The sequence below is a fragment of the Megalobrama amblycephala genome, linkage group LG4, assembly GCF_018812025.1.
Source record: "Megalobrama amblycephala isolate DHTTF-2021 linkage group LG4, ASM1881202v1, whole genome shotgun sequence".
NCBI classification, from domain to species: Eukaryota; Metazoa; Chordata; class Actinopteri; order Cypriniformes; family Xenocyprididae; genus Megalobrama; species Megalobrama amblycephala.
The window spans coordinates 31,362,956-31,376,324 of record NC_063047.1 but is presented as its reverse complement, the minus strand read 5'-3'; the positions used below and the strand labels follow the sequence as shown (position 1 = coordinate 31,376,324).

Below are 13,369 nucleotides of genomic sequence, written 5' to 3'. Positions count from 1 at the left end.
CTATTTTAATTAATGTTGTCAAACAATTAATCACTGTAATATATAAATATAATTTCTATAGGTTTATATATATATATATATATATATATATATATATATATATATTTTTTTTTTTTATATACATATTTTTTTTTTATATATATACAATATATGCATGCAATATATACTAACAGTTGCATGAAAAAGTATGGGAACCCCTTGCACAATCTGTGAAAATGTGAATAATTTTTAACAAAATAAGAGAGATCATACAAAATGCATGTTATTTTTGATTTAGTACCATCCTGAGTAAGATATTTTACATAAAATATGTTTACATATAGTCTACAAGACATAAAAACAGCTGACTTTATTAAAATAACCCTGCTCAGTTTGGGAACCCTTGCTTCTTAATACTGTGTGTGGTTACCTGGATGATCTACTTTTTGTTTTGTGATGGTTGTTCTTGAGTCCCTTGTTTGTTCTGAACAGTTAAACTGCCAAATTTTCTTCAGAAAAATTCTCCAGGTCCTGCAGATTCTTCATTTTTCAAGGATTTTTTGCATATTTGAACCCTTTCCAACAGTGACTGTGATTTTGAGATCCATCTTTTCACACTGAGGACAACTGAGGGACTCAAACACAACTATTAAAAAAGGTTCAAACATTCACTGATGCTCCAGAAGGAAACACGATGCATTAAGAACCAGGGGTGAAAACTTTTGAACAGGATGAAGATGTCCACATTTTTCTTATTTTGATGAAATATCTTTTTTTTTTTTTCCATTTAGTCCTGCACTTCTGAAGCAACAGAAGATACTTGCATGTTTCCCGGAAGACAAATTAAGTACAATATTCCTTGATCTTCAAAAAATTCAAAACATTTTGCTCCATTCTTCTCTTAATGCATCGTGTTTCCTTCTGGAGCATCAGTGAATGTTTGAACCTTTTTTAATAGTTGTGTTTGAGTCCCTCAATTGTCCTCAGTGTGAAAAGATGGATCTCAAAATCATATAGTCACTGCTGGAAAGGGTTCAAATATGCAAAAAATCCTTGAAAACGGATGAATCTGCAGGAGCTGGAGGGTTTTTCTGAAGAACAGAGCTCAGTTTAACTGCTCAGGACAAACAAGAGACTCATGAACAATCATCACAAAACATAAAAACAGTTGTAGATCATCAGGTAACCACACACAGTATTGAGAATCCATGGTTCACAAACTTTTGAACGGGCTTATTTTAATAAATTCAGCTATTTTTTTGTCTTGTGGACTATATGTAAACATATTATGTAAAATATCTTACTCAGGACAGTATCACTAATTATAATCACTAATTTTAATATATTTAAAAATGTTATTTATTCCTGTGATGTAAAAGCTGAATTTTCAGCATCATTACTCCAGTCTTCAGTGTCACATGATCCTTCAGAAATCATTCTAATATGCTTGTTACGTCTCGGTAGTTGTTTGTGCCTCTGTGTGTGTTTTCTCTCTCTATTTCTCTCCCTCCTCCTGTCAGTTTCTTAGGCACACCTACACGGGACGGTTACTAGTTCAGGAAGCGGTCAAGAGATTTGATGCTCAAGTGACATTTTCTATTATTATCAATGTTTAAAACAATTTTGATAGTTAATATTTGTGTGGAAAGAAACCTTGATACATTTTTTTTTTTAGAGAAAGATAAAAAGAACAGCAGTTATTTGAAATACATTTTTTTTAAACAATGCAAGTCTTTACTGTCATTTTTAATCAACTAAATGCATCTTCAATGAATAAAATTATTTAAATTCTTTCAAAAAATGTAATAGTGTGTATTCATAAATATAACGTCGGAACTAGATTTTTACTGAATAACAAATTACCTCCTCAATGCTACGGTGTTCTGAGTGGTTTTAGCATATTGCTATGTGGTTGTTAGAATTATTTGTTGAAAACTGAGTTATATTTGGGATATTATAGTTGCCTTAGTATGGTGTAGAAATAGCAAAGCTAAATCAGTAGGAGAGTGGGCCTGAATGCCAGTCTATTTCAGCGTCACAATACCAATCCAGCATGGCTAGGGCTGAAATAGACTGGCATTCATGCCAAAAGTCGAGCCAATTACACTCAATGCCTGTACTGTGAATGGGCTGAGCAAGCAAAGCTAATATAGCTGAAAGCACAGGGCAGACACACTTCAACCTGGGCTCAAAGAAGACTTGAGACAGAGCCACAAACACACTTAGAACCATCGCAGAGCAAGTATGGAAGAAAAACCTCTTGATTTAGATATCAGGTATTTGTGCAGTGGGGTCATTTCCCAGGAAGTGAGTAACTGGTATGATAATTTTAGAAAAATTGACATGACATTCAGAGAAACTTGTTGTGATTCTTGCTCTCAGTGTGTGTGTGGTCGGTTGAGGATTCTGCGAGGCATTTTCTTCTGCTCCAGTTGCTGTGTGATGGTGGTAGAGTCTGAGAGGCAAATCACCTCGTAATGCACAGACACTTTTACACACACACACACACACACACATACAGCAAGACACTCCACTGTGACCCAAACAGCACTGCACAGAACTGCTTTATCTGACCAAACACCTCGCAGGAGATTTTTAATGATTTTGAAAGAAGTCTCTAATGCTCACCAAGGCTGCATTTAATTGTTTAGAAATGTAGTAAAAACAGCAATATTGTGAAATATTATTTCAATTTAAAATAACTGTTTTCTATTTGAATATAAATTAAAATGTAATGTATTCCTGTAATGCAAAGCTGAATTTTCAGCATCATTACTCCAGTCTTCGGTGTCACATGATCCTTCAAAAATTATTCTAATATGCCGATTTGATATTCAAGAAAAATTCTGTCAATTCTGTCAAACAATGTACTAAAAAAGTTTTCCTTTGCGTTTTTTGCATACAGATGACTACGTTGTTAAAATGATCCCCATTCATACAGATCCACAAAAATGATTAAAAATGCTGTTTTATGCATGCCAGGCCAGTAGTTGGCAATGTCACTTTGTAAAGAAACACTACACATCTATAGACTGAACACGTAATACACATGCGCATGACGTCACCGTTTTCACAACTTTCGTTTTTGTGGTTGAGACAATACCGGTATCGTTTTCAACAAACTTACACTCGGTGTCCCTGCTGAATTAATATTAATATCAAGGTTCTTTGCACCAAAAACAACTGTAATTGTTAAATTACAGTGGTTATGTCAACCTTTTACAATTAAACAGGTTGTTTTTGCTATCATTTAGACTTCTACGTAAATTAGTTTGTTTGGATGACATAGTTATGATTTGATATAATTTTTGTTTTCTTCTGTATGAGAAACAGTTTTGGCTCTGTCTGTGTTTGGTCAACATTTGATGTCCAATGCGAAATCTGGGTTGTGAAGCACAGCCAGTCCAGAAAAGTATTAGTGTCTATGTTTTCAATGATATATAAGCACTTCAAAATGACGACAAATAAAAAAGAGAAATGAATCGATGAAGACAAAGAGAAAGGATAATCTGCCATCGACTATAGCTAGAAAGGCAATCTCTTAAAACACTTTGTCAAACACTCACAGCATTGAACTTGTCTGTTTTTTTGGTTTCTTTCTCTTTCATAGTGGAAGCCAACAGCTCATCTCCTTTATAGTCCCTATAGAGCTCCGCCAGGGTTTCTCGTGTCTCCAGGTTTGTGCTTTTCAGATGGTATGATGGGTCCTGTTTGGCTTTCTCTTCATCTGTTGGGGAAAGAAAAATAGACGGGCTCATAAAAGTGACACCTTCACAATACAACAGTCATCAGATTCTCAAGCCTTTATGTTAGATAGTGTTAAAAAGTTTGGGGTTTTATAATTTTAAATTAAATGTATCAAAACTCACAGTAAATACAAAATATTTCCATTTCAAATAAATTCTGTTCTTTTGAACTTTATATTCATCAAAAAATCCACAAAGATATTAAGCAGTGCAACTGTTTTCAACATTGACAATAATAAGAAATATTTCTTGAGAAGCAAATCAGCATATTAGAATAATTTCTGAAGGATCATGTGAATGAAGAGTGGAGTAATGATGCTGAAAATTCAGCTTTTACATCACAGGAATTCAGGAATATTATATTATATTATATTATATTATATATAATATATGTCATAAAATAGATTAAAATAGAAAACAATTTCAAATTGTAAATTTTGTATTTTTAATCAAATGAATGCAGCTGTGGTGAGTATAGGAGACTTTAAACAAAAACAAATGCATTAAACTATATAAAATGCATTAGACAATAACAAATGCATTAAACTCTCAGCTTGTAATCATAAACAGGTGGGTATTATAATGTATCATATGAACTGTGGTTACAATTATTTATATAAAAAAAGACAATGAATTACACTGTGTATTATATGACATTATGAATACCATTTTAATGCATAAAGAATATTATAATGCACTATACAGGATTCAATAAAAACTGCTTGTCCGGGTTTTTTAAAATTAAAATGTCTAAGCTACTCAGAGTAAATTGGCCACATCATGAGATCTGCTGTAACAACAGCGCAGACAGCGTTATGGGTCTCTCCAGCTAATTTAAGGCCGCTGGTCAGCGTCTACATTCTGCGATGACATACACACACATTATCTTGCATTCCTGTCGTGATGGTTATTTTTATGGCCTTTTGAGTATATAATGTTCATGGATTCAAGTGAATTCACAACATTTATACACTCCTTTAGTTAATTCATTATGCAATGTGAATCCTTAACGAATTGCACCAAGTTCTACCTCGTTAAACAATTAATTTACTAAAATCTTCACAGCTGGGCTAATTCAAGTAATATGGCTACATAATGAAATGTACAGAATGGGGACTGTAATGTGAAAATAGCACACCTGAGCCTGGAGCTAATTTATTCAACTCTCACAGGTAAAGTCTAACTGACTGACAGTTTTGTTTTTTTTTCCTTCAATTATTCATTTGCAATCTGTGTTACTGTGGAACACAGTACCCAGTAAGTATGCTCTGTTGTAAACTATGCATCAGTGTAATTTTAGTATTATTTATTCACTATTATCGTATTTATTAATGTTTTGAATTAACTTTTTTTTTTTCATTTTAATTTGGAGTTTACATTTTGTGGTGTAATTTTTTTTTTTTTTTTTCATATTTCTCTTTCATTTATTTATTCTTTCAGTTTTAGTTTTTTGCACTTGTATAAAAATATTAGAAGAAAAACTTAAAACTTTTTTATTTTTTCAATTAATAAAATATTTTTAATAGTTTAAGTGTTGGTTAACAATAACACTGCAACATAGAATCTGCACACTAAACATACTATATACAGCATATTACGAGTAAGAATAGTATGCTAACCCAAAAACAGTTCTTTGTACTGCATTTAAAACACTGAACTCACCAGGGTCGAGGACTTTCATATTGTTTTTCACATGGAAGAAGTTGGAGACATTGAATTTATCCAGATTTGTAGGATCCTGGGATATACAGTGACAAAATGAGATGTTATATGACAACTTCAGATCTGCTGACAAACTATGCACAGATCATTATATACACACACACACACACACACACACACACACACACACTGTTATAAAACAAATCATATCATATTTTCCCCTAAAAGAAAGACAAGTAAACACTCTTTAATGGATTTGTTTTGGCAATGTTTTATCAGTTTAGTGTAAATATTGCTGGCTGGACAGTTTGGGGACTTGTCCGCTGCAACACACACACACACACACACACACACAAACAAAAGAGAGTTCAGGACCTTCTCATCTCTCTCTCTCTCCTCCGCTCTATGCTTGAACCACTGTAGTATCCGTTCCAAATAGGTCAGAGAGTGAAACTGTACCTCAGCCCATTTCAGTCCTGCTATTTCAGCTAAACTCCCACTCCCAACAATCTCTCTCTTTTTAAAATACTTTCCCCCCATCCTTTTAAAACTCCCCCAGTTTTCTCATCTCACATGGCATCCAAAATAACTTCTGTGTCTGTCTCAAAAACTCTTTAACCCTTAAACCACATCGCCCGACACCTCCCTGACCTATCCTTCCTCGAGCTCCAGGGATAGACATGTCCAAAGCTCCCACTCTGAGCTATATGGCCGAATCTCACCCTAAAATAACTCCAAGTTATTTTCTTTTTCTCTGAACACCCCCATAACACCCATCAACTCTCTCCCTGACCCAAAATAAACCATGCAAGGACTTTCTATGAATACTAGATACTGTAGGTCACATGCACACACACAGAAAACACTGATTCAGCTTCCAGTTTCTTTCACACACACCCACGTTTCCCTGGCTATCTGAAGGAAGGCATACCATAGACTTCTATACTTATATAAGGGCTATCAATCAGTCATAATAATAGATTCTTTATTTCCATGTTACTGCATAAAAATGCACAGGAAATGCAAACATAAAACTCAATGCTAATCTGTATGGAGTCTGAACATACAACACTGTTTAAAGATTTGGGGTCAGTAAAAAATTATGTTTTTGGCTTCATGCATTTGATCAAAAACAACATAAAACAGTAATATTGTCAAATATTACTACATATATTTATTTTATATATATTTTAAATGTAATTTATTCCTGATTGCAAAGCTGAAATTTCAGCATCATTACTCCAGTCTTCAGTGTCACATGATCCTTTAGAAATCATTCTAATATGCTGATTTGCTGTTCAAGAAACATTTCTGATTAGTATCAAAGTTGAAAACAGTTGTGCTGCTTAATATTTTTGTGGAAACAATGACATTTTTTCAACGATTCTTCTGTGAATAGAAAGTTCAAATGAACACCATTTACAGTGAGTACAGAAAGTATTCAGACCCCCTTAAATTTTTCACTCTTTGTTATATTGCAGTACACACAGCACCCCATATTGACAGAAAAACACAGAATTGTTGACATTTTTGCAGATTTATTAAAAAAGAAAAACTGAAATATCACATGGTCCTAAGTATTCAGACCCTTTGCTCAGTATTTAGTAGAAGCACCCTTTTGATCTAATACAGCCATGAGTCTTTTTGGGAAAGATGCAACAAGTTTTTCACACCTGGATTTGGGGATCCTCTGCCATTTCCTTGCAGATCCTCTCCAGTTCTGTCAGGTTGGATGGTAAATGTTGGTGGACAGCCATTTTTAGGTCTCTCCAGAGATGCTGGGCCATTCAAGAACAGTCACGGAGTTGTTGTGAAGCCACTCCTTCGTTATTTTAGCTGTGTGCTAAGGGTCATTGTCTTGTTGGAAGGTAAACCTTCGGCCCAGTCTGAGGTCCTGAGCACTCTGGAGAAGGTTTTCGTCCAGGATATCCCTGTACTTGGCCGCATTCATCTTTCCCTCGATTGCAACCAGTCGTCCTGTCCCTGCAGCTGAAAAACACCCCCACAGCATGATGCTGCCACCACCATGCTTCACTGTTGGGACTGTATTGGACAGGTGATGAGCAGTGCCTGGTTTTCTCCACACATACCGCTTAGAATTAAGGCCAAAAAGTTCTATCTTGGTCTCATCAGACCAGAGAATCTTATTTCTCACCATCTTGGCAAACTCCATGTGGGCTTTCATGCCTTGCCAGAATTCTGTCTCTGAGCTCTTCAGGCAGTTCCTTTGACCTCATGATTCTCATTTGCTCTGACATGCACTGTGAGCTGTAAGGTCTTATATAGACAGGTGTGTGGCTTTCCTAATCAAGTCCAATCAGTATAATCAAGCACAGCTGGACTCAAATTAAGGTGTAGAACCATCTCAAGGATGATCAGAAGAAATGGACAGCACCTGAGTTAAATATATGTGTGTCACAGCAAAGGGTCTGAATACTTAGGACCATGTGATATTTCAGTTTTTCTTTTTTAATAAATCTGCAAACTGAATACTTTCCATACCCACTGTATTTGAAATAGAAATCTTTTATAACATTACAAATATCTTTACTGTCACTTTTGATCAATTTAATACATCCTTGCTGAATAAAAGTATTCATATTCTGTCAAAAAAATAAATAAATATCTTACTGACCCCAAACTATTGAATGTTAGTGTACATGACCTACTACACAGATGTAACATGCTAATACCATGTATAGATTTCTTGATAGAAATCTTACCCTGGTTACATAAGTTCTTTCTAACACTCAAACAGATTTACAGCGAAGCTTAACACAACTTTGGACAGTCGCCACATGCTGCTGTAATGTTTAATCCCATCTATTCAGAAACAGGCTGTGTTTGATTCATAAATTGTGCAGTTTCTCGATCAGTGCTTTATTGCCTTTTTCATTAACAAATTACAAAGCACAAACTCACATTGTGAAGGTTTTAAAGGTATCTTTGGGGCTGAGTAGAGTTTAGCTCTATTGATGGCACACTGTCAAAACTGCATAAAATAACTTAACCTTGATTTTTGTTTATTTTCACAAACTGAGGGACGTGTTTGAATTGAACAACTTACAATGGAAGTCAATGGGGCAAGACATTCCAGAAGGTTTCAAAGAAGAAATGTGCAGCTCATATTTTTGTTAAAGGGTTTATATTAATTTGTCCTTAAAATAATGTGTGTTATTTCAGCTTTAAAGCTGTCCAATCATCCTTTAGTGGTGAGATGCTACGGATGTCATTCCTGTGGGTGAATGTTTCTGTCACTTTCTGTAATTCTTTATGGGCTCATTAGTCAAGACAGGAGTTTAAAGATTCATTTAAAAACACAATCCTCATGTTAACATGTGGCTATTTTTGAACTGTGGGCATTTTAACATTTATCCCAGTTAAAAGATTTGCCCCAAAACATCCTCTGTATGTGCTTTAGTGTTTTACCTAGATAAAAAAACCCATTTAGGATATGAATAAATAGTATAAATAGTACAATAGCTGAGCAGATATTTATAATTGTGGCATGCAAACGATTCCTGTCTGTCTGTCAGTCATCAGGATCAGCCAGACTGTCTCTCTCTCTCGACAGCTGTTAAACACTGTAGTGTGAACTGGCTTCAACCTGACATTTCATAACACTGAAATCACACAGAAAGCACAGGGTTTTTGACACACAGCCACAGCCACATACAAACTACAAACGAACAGGGTAATTGCTATCTGAAACGGGAGTTTCTTGATACTAACTTGTGTATAGAAAAGCTGTATTAAATCACAGCACTCATGTGACACTGCTTAATTATCCCTTAACAGTCGTAAACACACACTCTCTGTCTCCGTCACCTGTAGTGTGATGAGATCCTGGCGGGTGAATGGTTCATCCGTCAGCAGGTCTTTATAACTCTTTGTCTTGATGTTGAGCTGATCTACTGCCTAAACGAAACACATTCACAGGATTTGTGTACACATTTATACAGTTTAAATAAAGTTAATGTCAGTATGATATTAAAGGGATCATGAACAACCTTGCTCTTTAGTGTAGACCTACATTTTCCACAATGAATGGAAACTGAACTGCAAAAATGGGTAATTCAGAAATCATGGATATGATGTCACAACCACATTAATGACTTAAATTTCGTTATATGGATTCAAAAGATTTGCAGTATAGTGCATGAGTCAAACAGACTACTTTTATGATCCTTTTATGGAAAATCTGAAATAACTTTCAGTCAACATGAGGGTGAATACATTAATTTACATTGTTAAATTGTTAAATTAAACTAAATTAAATTAAATTAACTTTAATATAATAATTTTTTATTTATATAACTAAACAATATACATTTAGAAATATTTATATAATTTATATTTAGGTAAACTATTAGTAGCAAAAAAGGCTGTTTAATTCAAAGGGTCAAAAAATGGGTTAAACTAAATGATGACTGTTTTGGGTCCAACAAACCTTGAAAAACATTATAAGTGGATTTCATGGGGGAAAAAATAAAATACTACAGACATGTAGATATGGTCCTTTAAGTTGCATATGAAAAGACCTTTAAAAACATTTAGGATGTAACATGTTTTACCTCATAAGAGAAAACATTCCCTGTGACTTTGTTGGCAACAATGTGGGAGTTGTTTGTGAACACTGTGTAGAGAACAGGACAGTGGTACTTCCCTAAAATACAAGAGAGAAAGACAGAATATGCACTGTAGAGGACTTCAATCCATTATCTCTTGTCATTAGCACATATTGTTGTTGACGCAGGTCAGGTAAGAGGATCAAGAGCGCGCACACACGCGCACACAAACATATTTACCTTCATTGTTTTTGCAGAAGTTAAGCTTGATGAGAGATTTAGCCTCAAGCTTCTAAAGACAGAAAGAGAGAGAGAGAGAAATACAGGAAGTTAGGGAGTTTGTGACTATATCTGCCAGATTTTGGCTCTCAGACACACCTATATTTTTCAATTATAATGTAATCACACCTTGTGAATGTAAAATTGTGTTTAATTATTTAGCACAAATTAGCTGATTCATATAGAACATGTTTGGGCGATGATAAAACACCAATGAATACCACTCATTTTAAACACCAACACACAATGCTGTGGATCTAGTATGGTTTTAGAGAAATGAAAAAAAAAAAAAAGAGAAAATTCCTGTCTAATGACATGTAGATGAGATAACAACATAGAAAGACTTCAGTTAATTGGCTAAAGTGCCAAAGGCCAGTTTTGTGTTTTTTGCATTAAAGCAAAACTGATAAAAAGATATTTAAAGATGATGTAACACCGTTAAAAAGTTTGTGGTCAGTAAGATTTTTAGTTTTAAAAGAAATGAATGCTTTTATCCAGGAAAGACATATTAAATTGATTAAACTGACAGTAAAGACATTAAATATGTTGCAAAAGATATCAATTTCTTTTGTAATTGCTGTTGTCAAAGAATCGTGCAAAAAAAATGTATCACCGTTTCAACAAAAATAAGCATCGCAACTGTTTTCAACATTAATAATGATAATAAGATGATGTTTCTTGAGCACCAAATCATTTTCTGAAGTATCATGTGATACAGGAGACTGGAGTAATGATGCTGAAAATTCAGCTTTGCCATTACAGGAATAAAAGATATTAAAATAGAAATTTTAGTTAATAATAATATAATAGTTATTTTAAATTCTAAAAACATTTTACTGTTTTTACTGCATGTTTGATAAAATGCAGCCTTGGTGAGAGACCAACTCCAAACTTTTGAACAGTAGTGTCATTTTTCAATGGTAATATAGCTTATTATTCAGTTAAACTGTAAGTAAACTATTCATGGTTGAATCTATTTGGTGTTGCTAGGGGTTTAAACTTGTTCTGCCTGTGGGATACATTTAAACTGACCACACTGTGATCCAGTGACACACTGATTCAGACTGTCTGGGAGACAGGTCATCATCCCCCAGGATTATTTGTCTTTAAGTCCCTCCCTCCCTGGTTAACCCAGTAGCTGGTGTGTGATGAAAACACTGGGCGTCTGACTACCAGTTTCCGCCTCAGACTACAGACTGTTTGCGGACCACCTGATGGATACTGGGCACAAAAATGGCAAGAAAGTTACTACTTGAAAGTTGCAATCAGCTTCGCTGAATGCATTTTTATCCATAAGGATTTAACTGGATCCTCATTGGCTTGATAGTATTGGCTAATATTGTTTTTCAGCCTTGCCTTAATCAGCAGAACAGCTGGAGAAATGCATTATATTCTGATAAATGATTATGAATAAAGTGCATTCATGGATTTTGCACCGTAAAAGGTCTTTTTATTAGACAAATAAATGAGGTCAATTGTGATTTCACTGTGCTGTGTCCTACTTTTTCACATTTAATCACTTGTTTATTCTTGTCTTTTCTTCTTATTCATTTCTGTAAATCAATGTTTATATTTTATCATTTATATTAATATGTTGTTAGTTTTTATTGTACATTTTATTTCTTAAACATCTGTTGTGATTATTTTGAAAACCATTTTATGTAAAGCACTTTGAATTACCATTATGTCTGAAATGTGCTATATAAATAAACTTGCCTTGCCTAACAAACACACTCTGGCATTTCAAAAATGCAATACATACAGTAGGACTGATACAACATAACATTTCTGATTACATGCCTCACTATTACCCATTTAAACACAAAACTACAGCAGAACATATGGGAAAATGATGTTTGCACAGGAGAACAAGTCCTGGCATGTCCTGAAGATCTCTGTAAAAGTCTCTAACTAACACACACACACACACACACACACACACACAGAGTCTGTTTTCACACAATCACCCCTCATCATCTCCAGCACTTACTCTCCTCCTCTCCATCTAGCAAGACAAATCAATCATGAATACTTCAGATAACACAGTCAAACTGTGTGTATGAACAGAAACACACACACACAATCACAGAGGCATGTCCAGACATGCACTCACTTACTCAGATGCATAGCTCTGAAGATGTAAAGACCAATTACAGAAGACAGCCATGTGCTTCAATTGACAACATGAATTTTGAAAGCAAGTAAATACAGGACATTCTGCATCACATCCAAGAAACACTCTCTGTAAATATTCACACAACTTTTGCTGATGCTGGTGCAAACCGATTATGTATGCAGCATGCACACGCAGAGATCCTATAACTCCTATTCCATAAATTAAGAGTGCAGCGATGTGCGTCCAGTGAACTGATTATACAGCAATTTACACCCACATCCACTCCTGGCACACTGAATGCTGTTAGCCACCATCAGCAGGCCTGTGAAATATCTTCATATAGTCTTAATAACGATTTCCAGATGGGTACAGTAATAGAGTATTTTGCCTCTAAGCGACACATAAGTGAATTTCTGAAGCTTGACTGTTCTCCAAAATATAAAATGAAACTCTCAAAGCAAAAAATATACCTACCGTTTGCCAAATATGCAATAAAATTCTGATTATGAAAGGCTTTTGGTTATGTTAACATTTTATTTACAATATCTTACCAAAGTAGCACAGAAGTACTTAACGTTGGCTGTACTGTGTTTTGAATGTTTTTAGAGCATTCCTATGTGGTTGCTAAGGTCTTCTGGGTTGTTGCTAGGTGGCTGGTTACGAGCAGTGTTTCTTTTTAGTATTATTTATATGCTATTATAGTATTCATTAATATTTTGAATTAGCTTCTATTTTTATATTACTTTAAAGGGTTAGTTCACCCAAAAATGAAAATTCTGTCATTAATTACTCACCCTCATGCCGTTCCACACCCGTAAGACCTTCGTTAATCTTCGGAACACAAATTAAGATATTTTAGTTGAAATCCAATGGCTCCATGAGGCCTCCATAGGGAGCAATGTCATTTCCTCTCTCAAGATCCATAAAGGTACTAAAAACACATCTAAATCGGTTCATGTGAGTACAGTGGTTCAATATTAATATTACAAAGCGACGAGAATATTTTTGTGCGCCAAAAA

At 34.7% G+C, this 13,369-nt stretch overlaps 1 protein-coding gene across 1 annotated transcript in view; it reads right to left on the bottom strand.

Annotated features, from left to right (window-relative positions):
• ppil2 (peptidylprolyl isomerase (cyclophilin)-like 2) overlaps window positions 1-13,369 on the bottom strand; it is a 39,822-nt gene that overhangs the window by 21,617 nt on the left and 4,836 nt on the right. The window contains exons 6-10 of the mRNA XM_048188862.1: window positions 10,196-10,247; window positions 9,962-10,053; window positions 9,216-9,305; window positions 5,388-5,463; window positions 3,546-3,706 (exon numbers count right to left, since the gene is read on the bottom strand). Coding sequence (XP_048044819.1) covers window positions 3,546-3,706; window positions 5,388-5,463; window positions 9,216-9,305; window positions 9,962-10,053; window positions 10,196-10,247 — 471 coding nt within the window. The remainder of the gene's footprint in view (window positions 1-3,545; window positions 3,707-5,387; window positions 5,464-9,215; window positions 9,306-9,961; window positions 10,054-10,195; window positions 10,248-13,369) is intronic.